The 19,484-nt window shown below is 46.0% G+C and overlaps 2 protein-coding genes across 2 annotated transcripts; both read left to right on the forward strand.

Annotated features, from left to right (window-relative positions):
- The first annotated feature begins 3,169 nt into the window (after positions 1-3,169).
- Positions 3,170-4,981, forward strand: LOC117588432. Its single transcript, XM_034279713.1, has 2 exons — positions 3,170-3,434; positions 3,505-4,981. Exons 1-2 carry the CDS (start codon positions 3,255-3,257, stop codon positions 4,882-4,884), a joined length of 1,560 nt encoding a protein of 519 aa, XP_034135604.1. The 5' UTR covers positions 3,170-3,254; the 3' UTR covers positions 4,885-4,981.
- Positions 4,982-9,940: 4,959 nt separating this feature from the next.
- LOC117588698 (putative choline-phosphate cytidylyltransferase) lies at positions 9,941-17,584 on the forward strand. Its single transcript, XM_034280147.1, has 3 exons — positions 9,941-10,138; positions 10,204-10,394; positions 17,413-17,584. The coding sequence occupies exons 1-3, from the start codon at positions 9,941-9,943 to the stop codon at positions 17,582-17,584; spliced, it is 561 nt and encodes a 186-aa protein (XP_034136038.1).
- Positions 17,585-19,484: the final 1,900 nt, after the last annotated feature.

Here is a 19,484-nt window from a genome sequence, read left to right on the forward strand (position 1 = left end):
TTTGCGTAGGTCCTTTTGGCCAGTACAAATCCATGTCCGATTTCCGGCTACCAAAAAACGTATCCTAACCCTTTTTCTTTGCTTTCTTTGCTAGGCATCTGATGTGTGGGTGTTTGCTAATAATCGATTTGTTTGTTTGCTTTTAATTTCTTTGGGACTGATGCTGGTCGAACTTTGACTGCTCACGTAGGGACAAAGGACAACAGCTCTCCCCTCCTCAGTCCCAGTCGCAGAACTCTTTCTCTCTCCCTCTCCCTCTCTCTCTCTCTTGGCTCTTGGCTCGTGGCTAATGTGCAGCTGCTTCCGCTTTTTGGCCCATTCATCGTTTTTCTATTTGTCATCTTTGTTGTTGCTTCGCTTTCTCTTTCCTTTTGCATTTGGTTTTCTTTGGGTGTTTTTTTTTTATTTTGAATTCTTTTTCGGTATGCGGCAAGGGTGGAGCAGCTAAAAGCTGATTTTATAACGATTTTCTTTTGCAATCCCCTGGAACGAAAAGTCCCTTCATGACCTCATCACGTGGATTTGTGCATTGCGTGGCTTTTAGCCTCTACCACTCCATCGGTACTCGCCATCTCCATTCTGCAGGGCAGTCCTGCAGGACTGCCTCTATCCCATTTACCAGATTCCAGTTTGTTGTGTTACTCTACCTGTGTTGAGTTTTTAATGAAAATCACATCAAATCGATATGCAGGACGATATGCCCTTAAACCCTCCCACCTGCAACACGGCCCTCCGGCCCAGCCCCTATGCCTTGTCACCATTGCGCTAAACTTGAAACGCTTCACCAAACGTAGCTTAGGGGCTTTCAGCATCCCGAACAGAGGCGCCAGCAGAGGGGATTGCAGAGATGGTAATGCCAAAGGAAGTGCATATAAATAACTTTCATCCAAAAGCGTTGAACACTATTACAGATTTATTCACTTAAGAAAAACACCAACATAAATCTGTTGATTTAAATTTGCAATTTAGTCTCGGTGCCTGCAAACAAATGGATCTTTCCCAGATCCAATATAAGTATTCTTTGCTTTAATCGTACTTGATTCATTTTACATTCTGAGGTCGGACACCCCTGATCGGTTGGAATGCTTTCAGACCCTTCAATATGCACTGGAGTATTTTCAACAAAGTGGATTAGAATGGTCCTTATGACCATCACCGACACAGGACAGGGCAGCAGTGAGTGCAGGCGAAAAGAGAGTGAGTGCTGACCAGGAGAAGGAGAACCAGAAGCAGAAGCAGAGAGAGGAATGGGGTGGAAAGGGAGCAACGGACACAGAGACGGCAGTTAGATGAATGACCATCGATGACTAGATGGAGCATGGAGGCCACAGTAAACTGCGGTTAAGGTGCAAAGAGGGCAGATAAAAGGATGGCAGGGCAACGGACAAGCGGACAAGCGGACAAGCCGACAACAACGCACCAGCAAAAACAGATGGCAGTGGTCGGGAAAGAGAGATACAAAGAAATAAAGACCAAGAGAGAGAGGGAGGCATAGAAAAAAGGAAAAAGAAAAAAAAAGAGGAATGTGCAGTTGGAACATTAGGCCAATGCATTTCATATTTTTCTGTTGCACAGGCAAAACCACCGCAAATGCTCAATGGTCAAAGCAAAGCAAAACCAAAGCCCCTAACAAACCTGCTGCCAATGCCATTGACATTGCCCCACACTCGACACCCTGCCCTCTCCCACTCACGCCTCTGTTCTGGGGGCTTTGACCGAATTTGTAGGTGCTGCAACCAACCTGGACAAAATGCCTTTTGGCCAGACATTCAACTATTTTTCGATGTGATATTTAATACCTGTTCAAATATGGAATATATGGAGCCCCGTTTGCGGCTTCCCGGTCTGGATCTATGCGCTATGTTGCCGCTCTCTGAGGCAAAAATCATTCGAGAGCTTCATTTTTGTGCCCTCCTTACAGCCTAAGGAGTTAATGAGTGCCGAAGTGAGGGTAAGATTCACTCAATGAGCCTTGAAACAACATAATAACATAATATAAGCGCTGGTGGATCGTTTCTGTTGTTTAAATAATATTTTATAATGAATAAATATTTAAATAAGTTTTTTTACAGTACAGCAAGGGTATCCAGGTATAGTGTCGATGCTTTGTTCCCTGGTCTTATTTTTCCGTACTTTTAGTTTATTTTTGTGCAGCACCTCAATGACAAGTTCTAATTGAACTCCATGGAAATTGGAAAAGAAGTGGGAGCTTGGGGCTCCACTGCAAAGGCGCTTAGCCATTAGAAACAAGTCAGAACAAAAATGTTTAGTTACAGCCGAATGACAGTGGCCTCTGGCCCTGCACTTCGGGCATTTCGGCACAGGATCGTGCGGGTTGGGGCAACACAGAAACAAACATTAAAACGTGAAACGTGAAGCGTGAAGCTCTCGCATACACACAGCAGCGGTTAACAGAATAGCAGCATTGCCAGCCAAACTCTTTTGCAGTGAGTTTTAGAATTTTTACTAAAAAAAAAAGGTAAACCCTAATTGCAAATGTAGGAAGCAAAAAAAAATAAAGATAAATATTTGCATGTCAAATAATTTGCATAATGCGCTTTGGCCTTTGGCGCAGCCTTTTATTATGACTGCAGCTGTGTGCCTAAGCCGCTGGAGAGTCGTTGATTGCCAACCTCTCTGTGTCGGTGTGTCTGTGTGTCAGTGTGTGTGGCATGCTACCAATTAGGTGACCCTTCTGGTCGTCGAATCAAGCTTAAACAGTCGCTGGAAGTTCCAAAAAACAAAAAGGATTTGCGGTGGCCACTTACTCAGTGACCCATGCAATACGCACGTTGCATGCGTGGCACATGCAAATTATGTGCATGATGATGGAGATACTAATGCACTTGAACTCCGGCCATGTTTCCGCCAGGTGGTGCCGCATGCCGCATGCCGCAAGTTCCATGTTGCATGTTGCGTAACCCAACAAAGTGCAGCAACACGCTGCAACGCCAGCATCGGCGTACACCTATGCACATATACTCGTACAATCAGCACATGTCCGGCCGGAAGTGAAGCTGCCACTGACCCTCGCACAGTGTGCCCGCCCCCCCCCCCCCCCCCCCCCCCCCACGTCCAACCCCGGGTTGAAGTGCCCAAAAATAAACAACACAAATATAGAGGAACATCAGGAATAGCTGTCAAATGTCAGTCCATCACTTAAGCCAAATCTCAGTTATATCTACGACACTTTTCGCCCCTAAAGCTTGTGCTTAAATTTTCAATACATCCATTAATAGTTCCGATATCGTATAATGTACAAGTGCACCCAATGCGGTGCGACAAAGAGGCGGCTCAGGTCTGAACCGGTGTACGAGTGTCGACGAAGAGCGACTGGCCCCGAGCAGCAGGAGGGCGAGAGGCTGGGTGTCTCGGATAACTGCAGTGCCTGCCAGTGCTTTGTCTTCTTTACCCAACTGAGGGGGCACCCAGAGGTAAGCGAAGGGGCAATCTGACATGGTGGATGGGCAACAAGCTAAAGCAAACCTCACTCCGAACCGCCAGCCGCCAGTAGATCGCTCCATTTTTAACCCAGCAAGACCAGTGAGGATGTCCGAAAATGGGAATGGGCACCCAATGCCCATCGTACCAATGCCTAGGAACCGCCAGGAACCGGAATCTGATTCGGCAGAGTCTTCAGATGATCTGAGCGAAGAAAGGGAGCGCAAGACCAGCGGCATCTCTCTGCACAAGGCCATGGTGGTTTGCACCCTAAGAGGCACTTATAAAATTTCCCAGAACATGGACAGGCGCAAGACTATGCGACGGCTGGCCAGATTTTGCCTAAAAATCAATCATAAACTGAAGAAGACCCAGAAGGAGCTGCAGGAGCTGAAACAGGTGGAGAAGCAGCAGCTTCGCGCACTGGCCCGGCAGGATCGCAAGAAGCGTCACAATGCTGGAACTCACTTCGAGCTGAAATCACCATCGATATGGAAGGGCAAGGAGCTGGAGCGGATCTTCGGAGTGGCGGCTTCCTGCAACGACAAAGACAATCCTCGGGCCGATGCACTGCTATTATCGCTCCTGAAATCGATGCAGAAGCAAGTCGAAAGCAAGGATCAGCCTAGAGTAGAGGCACACTCGAAGATGATGCAACTGAAGCGGAGCCACTATCAGCGCATCGCTCATGATCCCACAAAGGTCGTTCGTCTGGCGAAACGCCCCAACTGGTCGACGCCATTAAAGGTGAAGGGGCCGCCCTTGGGTGCTCAGTTTAATACGGTGCCCGTCACGCACAAGGAGCTTCTTAGCGTGTTCACAGATAAATCACACCTGCTCACGGACACGGGCCCCAAGGAGATGATCACCAGCTGCAACCCCGTTCACTGCCCCGTCGAGCAGTGCCACCGAGTGTTCTTCCCATCGGACCTCCACACCCATCTGATTTACGACCACCAGACGCTGAACGTGGAACGAGTCGGCCTGCGACAGACCAAAACGCTCTACCTGCACCCCAAGTTCGCGAAGCTCAATGAGGCCACAAGCATCATGTTGTACCAGGTGAAGGACAAGATCATCGGCAGGACTAAGGGCGTTCGATTTGGCAATCTGCTGCCAGTGCTGCTCATGGCAGCCCGAACGCGATACTCCGACGTGATCGGCTTAAACAAACAGACGCCGGAGGAGATTCTTCTCGTCTGGCTGTGCAGCTTCCGACCCACCAACATTCGGATCTTCGGCACTGTATCCGTCGCGTCCTCGCGCCCCAACATGCCGGACACCCTTTCGGCATTGACAGCCCAGCCCTACGACATTCGCGACCCCCGAACCATGGCTGCCCTATTCCAGAGTCCCTCCGTAATGTTTGTACCGCACGCCCAGCTCCAGTGCATGACCCGCTGCGGCAAAGACGTAATCACCGTCCAAGTTCACTTCCAATAGGAAGAAACCGTCTTTCTTTATTGCATTTGAGTTTATTACAAAACAAATTGTTAGAATGTTAAATTATACTAAGTTGTGGGTGGAATACCTTATCCAAGATGATGGAAGTTCACGGTTCAGGCTCCGTCATTTGATGGCCATAAAGTTGCTCATTTTGCCACAGATGTGGATCTTCCCATCTCTCCTCTCCACTTGCCAGTAGATTTTAATTTTTAATTTATTATGCTTTAGGTTGTCTTTCAAATACCAGAATCAACCTGCAGAAATTCAATCAATCCCTGCAGCAGATTGAAGGAAAGATTGTGGCACTCAGATTCCCAGGCTGGCACACTTAATAGTTCCATGCTTACTGCTTAAATATGCTCGAAGATAATCTTTCCTGGGATTCAGCCATGGAGCAAGTCCAGGGAGCGCATGTTCATGTACTGGCGATCTGTTTCTGTGTCGTTGGGTACTAATCAGACTCACGCATGAGCACAAGGATTCATTAGGATTCCTGGCAGGGGGACGAGACCCTGAAACAAACCAATAACCTACCCACAACCGACACTCCGTCCATTGGCGCTGTACGCCCGTCGGCCCAGCCAGCCAGCCCAAATTAACCCACAAAAAAGTGTGTCTGTGTGTGTGTGTGTGTGCGTGTCCGTCCCTCTGGCTGCGTGTATCTCCATCTGTTCATCTGCAACTGTGTGGGTGTAAATACGTCAACAATTTTGTGCAAAGAAGGATTTCAATTTCCTTTAAGCGGAAGCGCGCTGTCAGTTTCGCATTTTGCGCCACAAATCATCAACTCTATCTGTCCCTGTCCCTGTCCCTGGCCCTGGCCTCGAACATGGAGCGGAGAAGATACGAGATGGATTGCAACAACAGTATGCAATGCGGCATCGGTAGGAGACCGAGAGCAACACATCATCCATCCATCCATCTAACAATAAGCGTCCAGCAACAGCAAGAGCAACAGCTCCTACTCCAACTCCAGCCCAATCCCAATCCCAAGCCAAAGCCAAAGCCGAATCGAGTCGAGCTGTGCCGCCCTGCCGTGCCATCCATCTAGTCCGAGCCATCAGTCAGGGCGCGTTTGGTATGAGAAGGCCTCGGGACGGGACGGGATGGGACGGTGACGAGACAAGTCGTGCCTGGTCCTGTTTGCACTGGGCTTTGTCCAGGAGAGTGCACAGGAGCTGGGCCTGGTCCTGGGCCTAGGCTGGGTAAATTTATAGCAAAATGTCATCAGTTGCCGCGTAAATATGTAAAATTGTTTGTAAATAGCAATTTCGCATTTGGGCTGGATGCCGCCGAAAAGCAAACGATGAGTCCATCCATCCATCCGGCGGCAATCGAGTTCAAACATCGAACATGTGTAGACGAGTAAACGAAATGTACCTTCAATTATGCGACAGGTGCGAGAGCTGGCAGACAGGCAGCCCTGCCTGTTGCAGAACCTTTAATAAGGAAGGATCGCATATGGGAGATTTCGATTGGGCAGATCTTTCTTTTCTTTAAGTTTTAAATAATTTGTTATAAAAAATGCACAAATAATTGTGTTCTGCATCGGGGATATGCGGACTCCTTTGCCGGACTGCCGCTATCGTTTAGTCTTCCTTCTCCATTCGCGGTGACTTTGTTGGGGATTTATGCACTGCATCCAGACAGTGTTTGCTCTCAATGCGAGCGGCGATTGGCAACGAGCTGCTGACGGTGGTGAGGCTGTGATTGCGGCTGAGTGTCGGGCCCAAATCATCATCAGAGTCAGCGTACTCGAACGGTAGTATTTCCACCTCCGGAGACGCCTCCAGGGCAACAATTTTCTTCCGGAGTCTGCTGCCCTTGGGCACACACTTGTCCGTCCGCTGCTCTTTGCTTGGCAGAGGCATTGTGACAGGGCTAAGATGTGTGGAAAAGTACCTGGTACTGGAAAATTTGACAGACTTTATATGCCCAAACAAATAATTATTAGTTTGTGAGTGAGTCCCGAAGCAGTTGATTGACAGTTTTTCCAACGAAGGTTTGTCGAAACTTCAAAAAGATGGGCATGACAGATTGGAGGGAGGCTGGATGCGGGATGCGAACTGGCAAATCGATTTTGCAGGCGGCAGACCAAGGAAGAACATCCACCCAGACCACACTATCAACAGAGAACTGCGCCCTAGAGCTTCAGACCTGACCGGAGCAGACCAGGAGTCCGAGAGCTGGGCTGGCCAGCAATCTTAATGACTGCCAGTGCGTTAATTGATTGTTCGGCCAACCCGTCATTATCGGCATGGCTTTCTGGCTGGGATGTTCGACGAGTTGTGGACTTGGGTTGGCAGCTGGGCGCATGGATTAGTCTTTTGCCTGGGATCCTTTTTGCAGAGCCACGAAAATGAGTCTCGAATTGAAGACTTTAATTTGAGGGAAGTCAAAAGTAGTTCGGTCTCTTGCGTTCCTGCAATGCTTTCACAAGTATTATGAATAACTTGAACATTCTCCGGACATCTTTCACTTTTCAAACTGTCCTTTACAAGTGCGTAGAATATATTGACATTATCTTTTGCCCACATCCAACCCGTGACCATTTCGCTTTCAGCAATTGCCTTTTCCTGTAACGAGAATAGGTAAAACTCTTTCTGTTTTTTATATATTGTATATGTAAAGATAGGCGACGATGAGCAGCACAAAAATAGGCATTGATTGTCCGTCCGTCCGTCCGTCCGTCCGGCTCGGTTTGGGTTTGGTTCAATGCAATCGCTGCAATTTAAACGGGTAAAGTTTTTGGTACGCTTCGGTTTCGTTTCGTTTCATTCTCTTTCTGTTACTGTTTCAGTTTCTGTTCCTGTTTCTGGTGGTTTTTTGTTTTTGGCCTACATAGGAGCAAGGATATGAAACGGGAGCGATGCGATGCCGTGGCTGCTCCTGTTGCTGCTCTCTCTTTCATTCCAGCTATGCCCGGTCTATGTCTCTGTCTCTGGCCATCTGCAATATGGTGGCTCCGACTCTGTCTATCCGCATCTGTGTATCTCGGTCCCTGTCTCACCGCAGTCGAACTTTTTTAATACGCAACACGAGTGACCCGCTTGCGGACAATTGGAATTGTAACTTTTGATTAAATTCGTTGCAATGGCAACCGGGTAGAAATCGGGATCGTGTAGAAAGGGAACTGGGAGCTGCGAACTGCGAACTGCAAACTCCGAAAGGAGGAAACTGTGGAGCTGCAAACGGTTGTTCATCGTCATCGTCGTCCTTCTCGTCAAGGATGAACTTTTTGCGCTGGGTTTTCAATTGCATTTGATTACCTTGTTGCGTGGGCAGACACTCGGCCAGTCGAAGTCTACTTGAATGCTTGTTGCTCAGCTCCAGGACTCCCGCTACATACATTTTCGTCAGCATTTCAATATACTACTCGTAGTACGGCCTCCCAGTCCCCAGTCTCCGTCGCAGTCCATCGCTCCCCAGAGCAACTTGTTTGGCCAACACTTGTGAAATCAATTCGAAAACTATTGGTAGAGGAGAGCACATGGAAATATTTCCATTTCGATTTCCATTTCTCATTTCTTGTATTATTTTTATTATAATATTTATACATCCATCTATGCGTTTAATGTTTGCACCGAACATTTGCACAAAATATGAAAATTCTATGAAAACAATTTGTCCGATATACTCCTAGGTACCATGCCATACCGCATATCATATATTGTGTGCATTGTACTTGATAGCCCAGTGCCCTGAACCACACACTCTCCGAGCCCCAAGGGGCCCAGGCAAATATTTGTATTAAAAATTCACTAAAATATATTTTGTTTCTGCTCTGCCTGTAGCTGCCTGCCTGTACACCCCTACACCACCCCGACATAACAAAATAAACACAGTTTTCGATTTTACAACAGACGAAGGTCTCCATACAATTTCAGCGCATATATTTTCAAAATGCCCAAAAATAAATGAAACAACAAAAGAGCAAAAAAATAAAAAGATATTCATATTTGTTGCACGTTCGACTATTGAAGTGCGACCAGGTAAAAACTCAATATCCAATTCAACTGGTGAAAATTGGGTAATTAGTAGATATATGTGTGCAAAATATTTGCAGAATTGTTGTAAAGGCTTTCAATTAAATACGAAAATGATGTATGATTGATATAGTCAGAAGTGTTTGTTTAGCGCCCATTAAATAAATTCACTTCGTTTGAAAAATATACAAAAACACAAAGATGCACTACGCACAGCATTTGAGTTATGTCCTTGATGCCCATTCACGGCAACAAATCGGAGTGCCAATCGTCTCTTGCGGAATTAAATTTGGTTGCAAAATGCTGAATAAATACTTAACCTCAAGGGATGAAGGGGATATTTCGTTCTTAAGTGAACGAAATGATTTTCAAAGTCAGTCAGAAGGTAGCAACGTCCTGCCATCATCTTGGATAACAAATCTTGCCCACCAGCAGATACAATTCAATATAATTGAACATTTTAGGAATTCTTTTTAATGAACCCAATTGCATTTTAGCTTTGGTTGGCATTAATATGTAAATCTTGGGTTGTCGGGTCTCTGGCTGGAGCTGAGCGTGCGGGACAATCAATGTGGAGCGACTGCGGAATCCGAATGTCCGATCCTCTAAATGGGTGTAGGATTCCCTTCCGCTGGAGCCGGAGTGGGAGGAGGTGTAGCAGTTATGGCGACGATAGACCGCATCCATGGACTCCAGATCTTGATCGTTTGGAAGCGAACTGAGTGGTTCAATTTTATAATTTATAAAAATAAAAAAAATAAAACAAATAAAATGTTTGAACCGCCTTTTTATGATTTCGAAACGGATCAACAGTTGGAAGATAATTCAACGGATTCTGAGTCGGGCCAATACCCAACGTTGTCACTATATGATCTGAACTTTGATAAATATCCGTTTATGAATGCCAATAATGTGCAAGCCTTGGAGGAACTAGAGGCGTGCGACTACACACAGCGCATAACGTACGAGATGGCTTGTTCGGGGCAAACGAAGCGTCGTGTGCGCATCTATGCGGATGGTATCTATGATCTGTTCCATCAGGGTCATGCCCGACAGCTTGTGCAGGCATGTTTGTGGCCACCGAGTGTACGCCGGAAGTGTCCACCTCGGACATTGTGGCACGCACCGTCAAGGATTACGATCTCTTTGTGCGCCGAAATCTGGCACGCGGATACACCGCCAAGGAGCTGAATGTCTCCTTTCTCTCAGAGAAGAAGTTCCTTCTGCAAAATAAAATGCATGAACTGAAGGATCGGGGCAGGCGGGTGAATGTCGATCTCCTGACCAGATGGGAGACCAAGTCTCGCGATTTGATCAAAGCCTTTTGCAGGCCTTTGGCCGCAAACGTCTGTTCCCTATCTGGCGCGAGTCGAAGGGCAAGATAATGAGTGCCTGGGGCTCAAATACTTCCCTGGCAGCAGAAAGCTATTTTGATTCCGATCAGAACGATAGTGAGGATGAGTATATGGACGCTATGTCAACAAGCGACAGTGTGCTGGAAGTGCATGCCGCTGCTGCAGAGTTTGATTCAATTCCTGTAATCTTTACCTGTTAGCAAACGCGTGGGCTGACTCACCCACCCGTGTTGCGTACGAAATTGCCGTCCAGGTGAGTGTACTCTCTCTCTTTTGCTCCCTCTGCTCATTCGTATGGGGTTATCTGTGGTCGGTCCACTATTCCGCTGCTCTTTTGTGGTGCTCCTCCGTGTTCAGCTGGCTGACAGGAATGGGTCTCTCCTCAGTGGCTGTTACATATTCCCCGCCATAGTCAATTCTCCTACCTGCTCGGCTTCTCTGAGGCGGCGATGCGCACGGATGACTTGTATGGAGGGGAGCTCGACCACCGCGACCCCCCCCGGAGATGTGGCAGCCCCTCTATCTTCTTGGTGCGTGGCTTGGCCGGTACTCTTTGCGACTCCCTCATCGAAGTTGTGGCTTAAGCTAATGGCCGATCCACACATGTTTTTTTTCCACTTTACCGTTCCCCTGCTCCATTCCATATTGAGCGAGCAGCAGATTTGTTGGCTTTCTTGGACACTGTCTTTTGGGGGGGTTCTTTCTCCTCCGCCTCATTGTCATCCAGTTGGGAACGAGAACGTAGTTGGAACGTAATTAAAGCCAAGGGCCGCTCGAGAGCCGTGTGGATCGTGAGAGCGAGCACGAGCACGCTTTCAGAAGCGCTAACAGTGCACTGTAAATGGGATCGGCCACAGACTGTTAGCGAAGAGCGGTAGTTGGCTGTTAGCGTGCAGCGTAACAAGCTGTTAGCGAAGAGCGTTAGCAGGCTGATGGCGAAGACTTGTAGCAGACTGTTAGCGAATAGACGTAACATGCTGTTAGTCAAGAGCGGTAGCAGGCTGTTAGCATACATCGGTAATAGGCTGTTAGCATACAACGGTAAGAGGCTGCTAGCACAGAACGGTAACAGCGATGCTGCCACATCATTATTGCATGCTTGAAAAATAAATGCCATTTAAATAGTTTCCACAATAACTTGAGCAGAATCAGTGGCCAATCTTTAAAAGCACACCCCATGGAATCATTTGAAAAGCCATACAATATAAGCTCAAAGAAACGTATCGTTATTTGTGAAGCCGAAGAAAATTCATGTGGGAATGGGAATCGATGAAATCGTTTCGTTTGGAATAGTTGCATACATTCTGTCAGGGTATGTGTACCCAGCATGTTCTCTGCTTGTTATGTTTGGTTTTGTACGCTCGTTGCTCGTTCTCTGGTCTTCGTCTCCATCTTTTGCTTGTTTCACTTTGTGCACACTTTTTGCAATTAGGCGAAAAATTCAAATTCAAATCAATAGACAAGGAAAACTTTTGCTGCAGCACGTCGTGCAGCACGGGCACGGGCACGGGCACGGGCACGGAAAAGGGACCTGGACCAAAAGCCAGAGCAAGAGCAGGCCAATTGGCCAATGCCAGCGGCTGAGTACGTGTTCGGCCAAAAATAATACCGGTACCGGTTTTCGATCCAACTCTGGCTCTCCATTTCCATTTCCAAGTCCTTGTATGGGTCTGATTCTGGGATTGAATACGGGTACGGGTACGAGTACGGGCCCGGACCGGGTCGGGTCGGGTCGGTGCCTCCCCAAGGAGCTGCTCGCTGCTGCAACAAGCGAAGATGTTGAAAGGACAACTCCCGGCCCAGACATATCTGGAGCTGAAGCTGAGGCTGATGCTTTAGCTGGGTCTGGCATTGAGGCTGGGGCTGGGGCTGACGTTGGGTCTAATGTGATTTCGTACGTTCAATTTGTGAATTGCCTGGAACACTCGTCCAGGGGGCAGGCAGCAGGTCCTGGAGCAGAGTTCGGAAGGGGCAAAATATATGCATAACTACGTGGCATGTGCATTTTGCCAGCTTTACTCGCCTCCTCCTGCCCGCCCTGTTTTTTCACTCAGCTTTTGTGCGCGTCTGTTTTTTTTTTTTTTGGCTCCGACAGCACCATATTGCTCATTGTCGTGCAACAATTTAACATGCAACATGAAGGCCTGGCTGCCTTCCCTTCAGCCACGATTCGAGGCTTGGCATACCCTTGCTGCTGAACCAAGGACAGCGCTGCATTTAATTTTGTGATGCTTTCAAAAATTCTTCAAATAAATCAAAACTAAAATAAATTTCACGAAAACGTGGCCCACAATTTCTATGGTTTATCGGAAACATCTGCCTCTAATTGACCCAAGAGTGGAAATTAAATATTGAATATTTTAATGAAAATATTAAAAAATAAATAAATAATATTTATATGATTATAAGCCCACATTCTACCAATTAATATTAATTCCACATGCAGTTGAGCAAAGAGAATTAACCTTTAAAAACTGTAACCCAGTAATTATTTAGGGAATCGTTTTCTAGCTTTACGCATGGAAAATGAAGTGAAGAAGTTACTAGTGCAAAATGCGCTTTTATGAAAGAATTGCTTCAACTTGTAGCCTTTATTCATTTCAAATGACAGACCCCAAATCGTAGGGTAGTAGATCCCAGAACAGCGGACTGTGAGGCAACAATGCTGTCAGCAACATGATTACCTACAGCACACAGACCCAGACACAAGCTGTGTGGGGGTGAGGGTAAGGGTAAGGATGGGACAGATGGCTTCACTGCACTGGCAAAGGCTCCAGATCTCTCTCTCTCTCTCTCTCTCTCTGGATGCTGCAGTTGAATGCAACTTGGGGGGCTGCGAGGTGGTGGGTTGCGTCGGTGCTCGAGTTGGAGTCGGAGTCAGATTCCAGCTGGAGTTGGATGCATTAAATGTAAGGCACTGTGCCAGACACACACACACACACAGAGTAATGTATATAGAGATGGAGAGAGATATAGAGGCAGAGAGAGAGCGAGCGAAGCAGACAGACTGCGCCAGAAACATTTTGCATTAAAATTAAGGGAAATTTATAATGAGCCAAAATTGTCGTTGCGATGCAATCGCCGCAATATATAATATATTGTACGTATTTTATATGCACATGAACCAAACACGTGTGTGTGTGTGTTTTGTGTGTGCATAGTCTGAACGTGATTCCTGCACTGACTCCTGGACGTTTTCCTTGTCCTCGTACTGGTCCAAGTCCTTGTCCACGCCCAGGTCCAGGTCCTGGTCCTGGTCCTGGTCCTGAGGCCCATTATTGGGGTAATTTATAATTTGCTCATTTAAATGATTACAAAGGACAAAGGGCACAGAGCCATGCCATGCACGGCATACAAGCCGATCGGTAATATACTATCTACTATTCAATATAAAAACATACATACAGCATACATCAATATTTATGTATGTACATACATATATGTATGTACAGCTATTGCTGCTTAAACTCAAAAATATTTCCTAATGCTTTATTAATAATAATCTTTTATTATCTTTTATTGTTATTGGTAATTTTGTCATAGATACTGCCACACATAATGATGATATGAATGCCAATGAATAAAAAATAATAAAATTAGTGCTGTCAGAGGAATGTACATGCACCTCTTCTAGATTCCCTCAAGGAGTCCACCAAAAAGCCAAAATACTATTTTGGATGCTTTTTTTGTTAGTATTATTACTGCTTCTTTGGTTTGACTGTTATTGCCGAAATTGTTTATGAATTGGAAAATTAAATTCTTCACATTTTGCCCCCGCCACGGCCCTGGATGGAAGTTTATTTGCATGCAGAAAGTTCAATTCAAATTGCACGCTCCGCCGCACAGCTCCGTTCCACCCACCCACATAAAGCGTTGTACATATACAATATGCACATACATATCCATATACAAGGATGTACATACTTACATATGTACGTATGTACGTATGTCGAGGTGCCACCCTCGTATGGGGCAACGCCTTTGCATGGTCTCGCCTGCCTGCCTGCCTGCCTGCCACTCCTGCTCTTTCGCCCATTGTTTCTACTACAAAATGGCCAAAGAGTTTTTACTTAAGCAAACAAACGGATTGAATGTGAGTTGGGGGAACATGAATTCCAAATACTCTGCGTGGAAATATATTTCTTCATTTCTAGTTCCTATTCAATGTAAACCTCTCTCGAATGCGTATCGTTTTGCTTTCTTCTGTGAGCTACTGGTTAGATATGCGGAAAATGCATTCAAAAATGCCAAAAGCTTCTATCCAATAGGGAATAGATGATAAGTTGTAAAAACAAGATAACAATGGACTGTAGTCCCATGTCCTGAACAAAATCCACCAAATGTGTGGCAAGTATAAGAGGATCAGTGCTCTAACATTCACCTGTTGCCGGAAATTCATTTTGTTCCTCAAAGTATCCACTTGAAGTCTATCCAGATGGGTGAGGGGGGGAACACATAACCAATGCCAAGATCCTGATTGACCAGCCAACGAACAAATAAGCGAACAACCAACGGACTAGTCCGAAGGACGGACAGACAAACAATTCACACTCAACAAGCGAAGCAAATGAGTTTTGATTCATTTAGCGTAAAATGAAACCCCAACCAGAAGCAATGGATGGATGGCTGGATGGATGGATGGATGGGTGCCAGTGGGAGGGAGGCGGAAGGACTCCAGTAGGGTGCACGGTAAACAGCAGGGTTAGGACAGGGAGGGAGCGAGCTAGGGAGTCAAACCATTCAGCTGTCATTTCATTATTTATACTGCTGATTAAATTTCCGCTTATACTCATTAAGTTCCATTGTCAAACCACTTCCGTCGAGGACAGGACACGAGACCCGGACTGCACGGAAGGCAAACGTAGTGGAAGACAGGGCCAAGACCAGACCAGCAGACTAGACAGAGACCACACAGGGCACGGGCAGGGCCGGGCATGGGGGATGGATGGGTAGATGGGGGGTCGTGTTAGTGGGTGAGGATAACAAACTAATTAAGTCGACGGCAAACTGCAAAGGTGCTACCCAGACTTAGCTGAGCTGCTGCTCTCCTCTTAGCTATAAAGGGCGATATAGAGAGAGAGAGACAGTAACTTGAGTTGGGTTGGCTTCTACTCGTCGAGGTGCGAAACTTCAACAGGAACCACTTGAAAATTGCAATCGGAGCGGCACAATTAACAAGATAACACCAAAGGAACGGGAACGGGAACAGAAACGGGAGTACTCCAAACAAGAATCAACTCATTCCAAACTGAAATTGAGTGGAGTGGAGTGGAGTGGAGTACAGTGGAATGGAGAGGGAGAGAGGCGATATGGCAAATGCACTTTGCAGCTGGCAAAAGACAATCAAACTTTGCAAATGATTTCGTATTGGAAGCATGCCCCATGGATATCATCCAATTGCCAGCCCAAAAGCCCAAAAGCCAAAATCACGCTTCACAAATTAATTAAATAAGCACATTCCGGAAATGCAGTTAAGATCTGCACCAAAAGGAAATCAAGAAGTGGAAGCAAGATGCCAGACAGAGATCAGGATTCACATAAAGTTGACAATAAAGGAGAGAAGTCTCATTTAAATAAATGAAACGAAGACAACAGAAATGACAAAGTCGGAAATAAAAGCAGTCGTAACATTATTATATCCGTTGCTAAGTTTTGCAGAATATTTTGTACAATACTCCGTCTTTCCCTATGCCATCTAAACAAAAAGGCAGACGGACATCCCCATGTAGACTCAACTGATCAAGAAAATGTACAACTATTATTTCAAAAATTACTTGTAATAATTGCTCCTAAAAGTTCCAAAACAAGCTCATAGATAACACACCTTTTGCCAATAGATAAACTAACCATTTTGATTATTACCCAACCCATTCGAGATATAAGTATTCCCGAAAAATGTGCACGTACTGCTGTTAAAGTTTTCGCTTCACAATTATTGGGAGCCAAAATGGAGTGCACTTTTGCACTTTTGTCCATATACCGAGGGATCTTATCAGGGTTATCGTATCACAACTACAACTACAAAAGGAAAAGGATGTATGTAAAGGAAAAGGAGTAGAAGTGAAACACGATAAGTGTGCTACAGATGCTTTGTTTTAATAAAAAATAAAATAAAAATTAATTAATACAAGTTTTAGGCAAGACATTTTATACTGTGAACTAATAAAGGAATTGTTGAATTATTTATTGCAGCCAGAGATGGTCAGGACTTTAATTAATTTATATTTAATATTTTGTGCAGCTGTTAAATATTTTTCATTGTTTTAATAAGTACAAACTTAAAATCTAAAACATAATTTATGAAATTTCTCACCGACAGTGTGGATATTCTAGTCGGTGGAAAAGTGTTGGTGTGGACAACAGCTTTAAGCTTGGCAAGCAACGGTAAATGCGCGGCAAGTGTCATTATCCTTTTTGGCTGGCACTCCATGTACACACACACACACACACACACACACTTACACCTCCACCGCCGCCTCCGCCACGCCGTCAGGTTGCAAGCGTTAATATGCCACAAACACACAGAGCCACAGACAGAGTCAGAGGCACACACACACACACGCACGCAAAGAGACGCAAAGGCACACACCCATGAAGTGCACGTGGCCATTGCCAAAAAGAGAGACAGACAGACAGACAGACAGACAGACGGACGGACGGACGGACGGACGGACAGACGGATGGGCGGACAGGCGGACGGACAGAGACAGACATAAACCTATTCCCGAGGGGGGCGACAGAGGTAAAGCCAAGCCAAGTTTTAACCGCCAGCATCGTCGTCGTAGTCATCGTCTTGCGTCTTGCCTCTTCTCCCTTGCCATGACATTAGCCAAAAGGTGCAACGATGTCGTTGTTGTCTTCTCCTAATTTCTGTGTTTGTGCTGCTTCATTGCATTTCCACCTTCCCCTCCTTACGCTCAGCTCTGTCTCTCGTTCTCCCTCTCTCTCTTTCTCGGTCCTGTGGCAGGCAGATCTCTCCTTTGGCCTGTCGTCGATTTATTTTTCATTTAGTTTTGTTTTGATTTGCCGCCTTATTCATTGCGACAGCATTGCAGTAGTCCTAGTGGCAGAATCCCCTCCCCTCTAACCCACTCCCCACCTCTCTGCTGCTGCTGCTGCTGCTCCCTGCGCTGCTGCTGCTTACGTAATTTCCAGGATAAGCTGCAAAGTTACAACATTTTCAGCCTGCAGCAGCAAAAGGCAGCAGGAACAGGCAAGAGGCAAGAGCGACAGAAGAGGCACCAGGAGCAGGAGCAGGAGCAGCTGCAGCATATGCTGCAACCGGAAGCAAATGTGCAGCAACAGCATCCAGGAGCGCAGAGCTTTCCACTCACAGACAGAGAGAGAGAGGCATAAAGAGAGCGCGAGCAAGAGTTCTCTCGCTTTGCGGTATTCCTTCTCCGAGTTTCTGGCTCTCTCTCTCTCTCTGCCCGACTCTGAGCTTTCGTTTGTGACGCGACTGTGCTGCTGACGCAACGCCGACAGCGCTGCTGATGTTAAGTTTTGCAGTTTGCCGGCTTGCGGCATGTTGCAAGAGAAGTTACCCCAAACCAATCCCAGTTGCCGGCCCTCTCCTTACTCTGCACACTGCTGTTTGTGGCTAAAATCGAAGTTATTTGGTGTAAAACTGATCGAGGGAATATTGCTATGGGTTCTGCGGAATAATTAAAATATGCCTTCACACAACATTGCACACACAATTAACTTAAAACATATTTTGAAACAAATAAAAGCTTTCAAATAAATTTGTTTTTTTGTTTACATAAAATCATATTCGATGCATGTAGACAGAGTGGAACTTTATCAACTACAATCCACAAACTACCATTGGAAATTATGGAAAAACATGGAAAAGAATCATCCAGAAATTGTCGCAAATTGAATTAATTAAATTAAGTTTAAGCTTAGTTGTAGAATGTAGAAATTATTCATCTCTTCTCAGGTTTATAATAAATACATAAATACATACATACAAGTATGTACATGCAATGTACATAGGCCACACGATATGCATGCATAGTACTGCATTCAGGAAATATGAGATGTCTGCTGAAGGCTCAAAATTGGGGGATTTTCAGCCATAAGAACCTGACTGAATAGAGTCATCAGGCTGAGCCTGAGGCCTGTATGTATATGCGTACATATATATTTACATCCACAGGTCGAAATGATGCTTGATGCATCGATTGCGTCACAAATGGAAGCTCCTCGAGTTGCACATCCTGTTGATGTTCGGTGGCTGTCATTGCTTTGAGGTTTGGGCCATTTATTCGTCTCCCCACCTGCTGCCCCGTGCCCGTGCTGCTCGGCCTCCGCCAGGCATCCCTAGGGCTCTATGCTGTACTTGTCGCTCTGCCACTACCTATCGCCTGCTGCCCCATGGCTTAATGGGGATTTGATGTTTTCGGTCAAGTGTCAAGGATTCCCAGCGTTGCACTGACGACGAGTGCTGCCTGCCTGCCTGCCAGTCTGATGGACAGCCAGCAGCAGGTACAGACTGGAATGAATCAACCTAACCATCCGTTCGTCAATCTATGTATTTGTGTGTGTGTGTGTGTGTGTGTGGTTGCCCTTTCCTCTATCCACATATTTGTGTATGCATCTGCAACTGCGGATGATGCCACATGATTCGATGAGTGGCTTGTCTTTAAGGGTTAAATAAAGTTGGCATTGTGTTTGCCCTTCAATCGGTGGCATCGGTGGTATCGGGTTGCATACATATATGCAAATTGTGTCTACCAATTTGTTCAACTCAATAAATATAGCTATTGCCCCCTCCGTCCGAGCGATTCCGCACAGCCTCCTGCTCCCAAAAACAACAACAACAACACCACCACACAAAAAACTAGCAAAAGAATATTGAGAAACTCCAAACCCTAAAAACTATAAAAGTGATTTATTTGATGTCACAGAAAAGCAGTCATGCATAAATATTTAGCATAACCCCTAGTCCCCAGTACCCAGTGTCCCCCCCAATACCAAATACCAAATCCAACTCCGGTTCCAGCTCCGACTACCGACCACCGACTCCTCCAAGGAGATATTTAAATCAGACAAGAGAAGAGAGAGACAAAAGCGGTGGATAGGCGGAGTATGCTTTATAACTGTGTGTAAGCCGTAAGCAGGCTGGAATCTGAATCCAAATCTGAATGCCTGTGTCCGTCCTTTTTTTATTGGCAAAGACAGTTCGGGCAGGAGACGGAGCGGGACGCAGGACTGCTGCACATTATAGATACACTCGGACACACGCCTACTT

The sequence above is a fragment of the Drosophila guanche genome, unplaced genomic scaffold, assembly GCF_900245975.1.
Source record: "Drosophila guanche unplaced genomic scaffold, DGUA_6, whole genome shotgun sequence".
In the NCBI taxonomy this organism is placed as follows: domain Eukaryota; kingdom Metazoa; phylum Arthropoda; class Insecta; order Diptera; family Drosophilidae; genus Drosophila; species Drosophila guanche.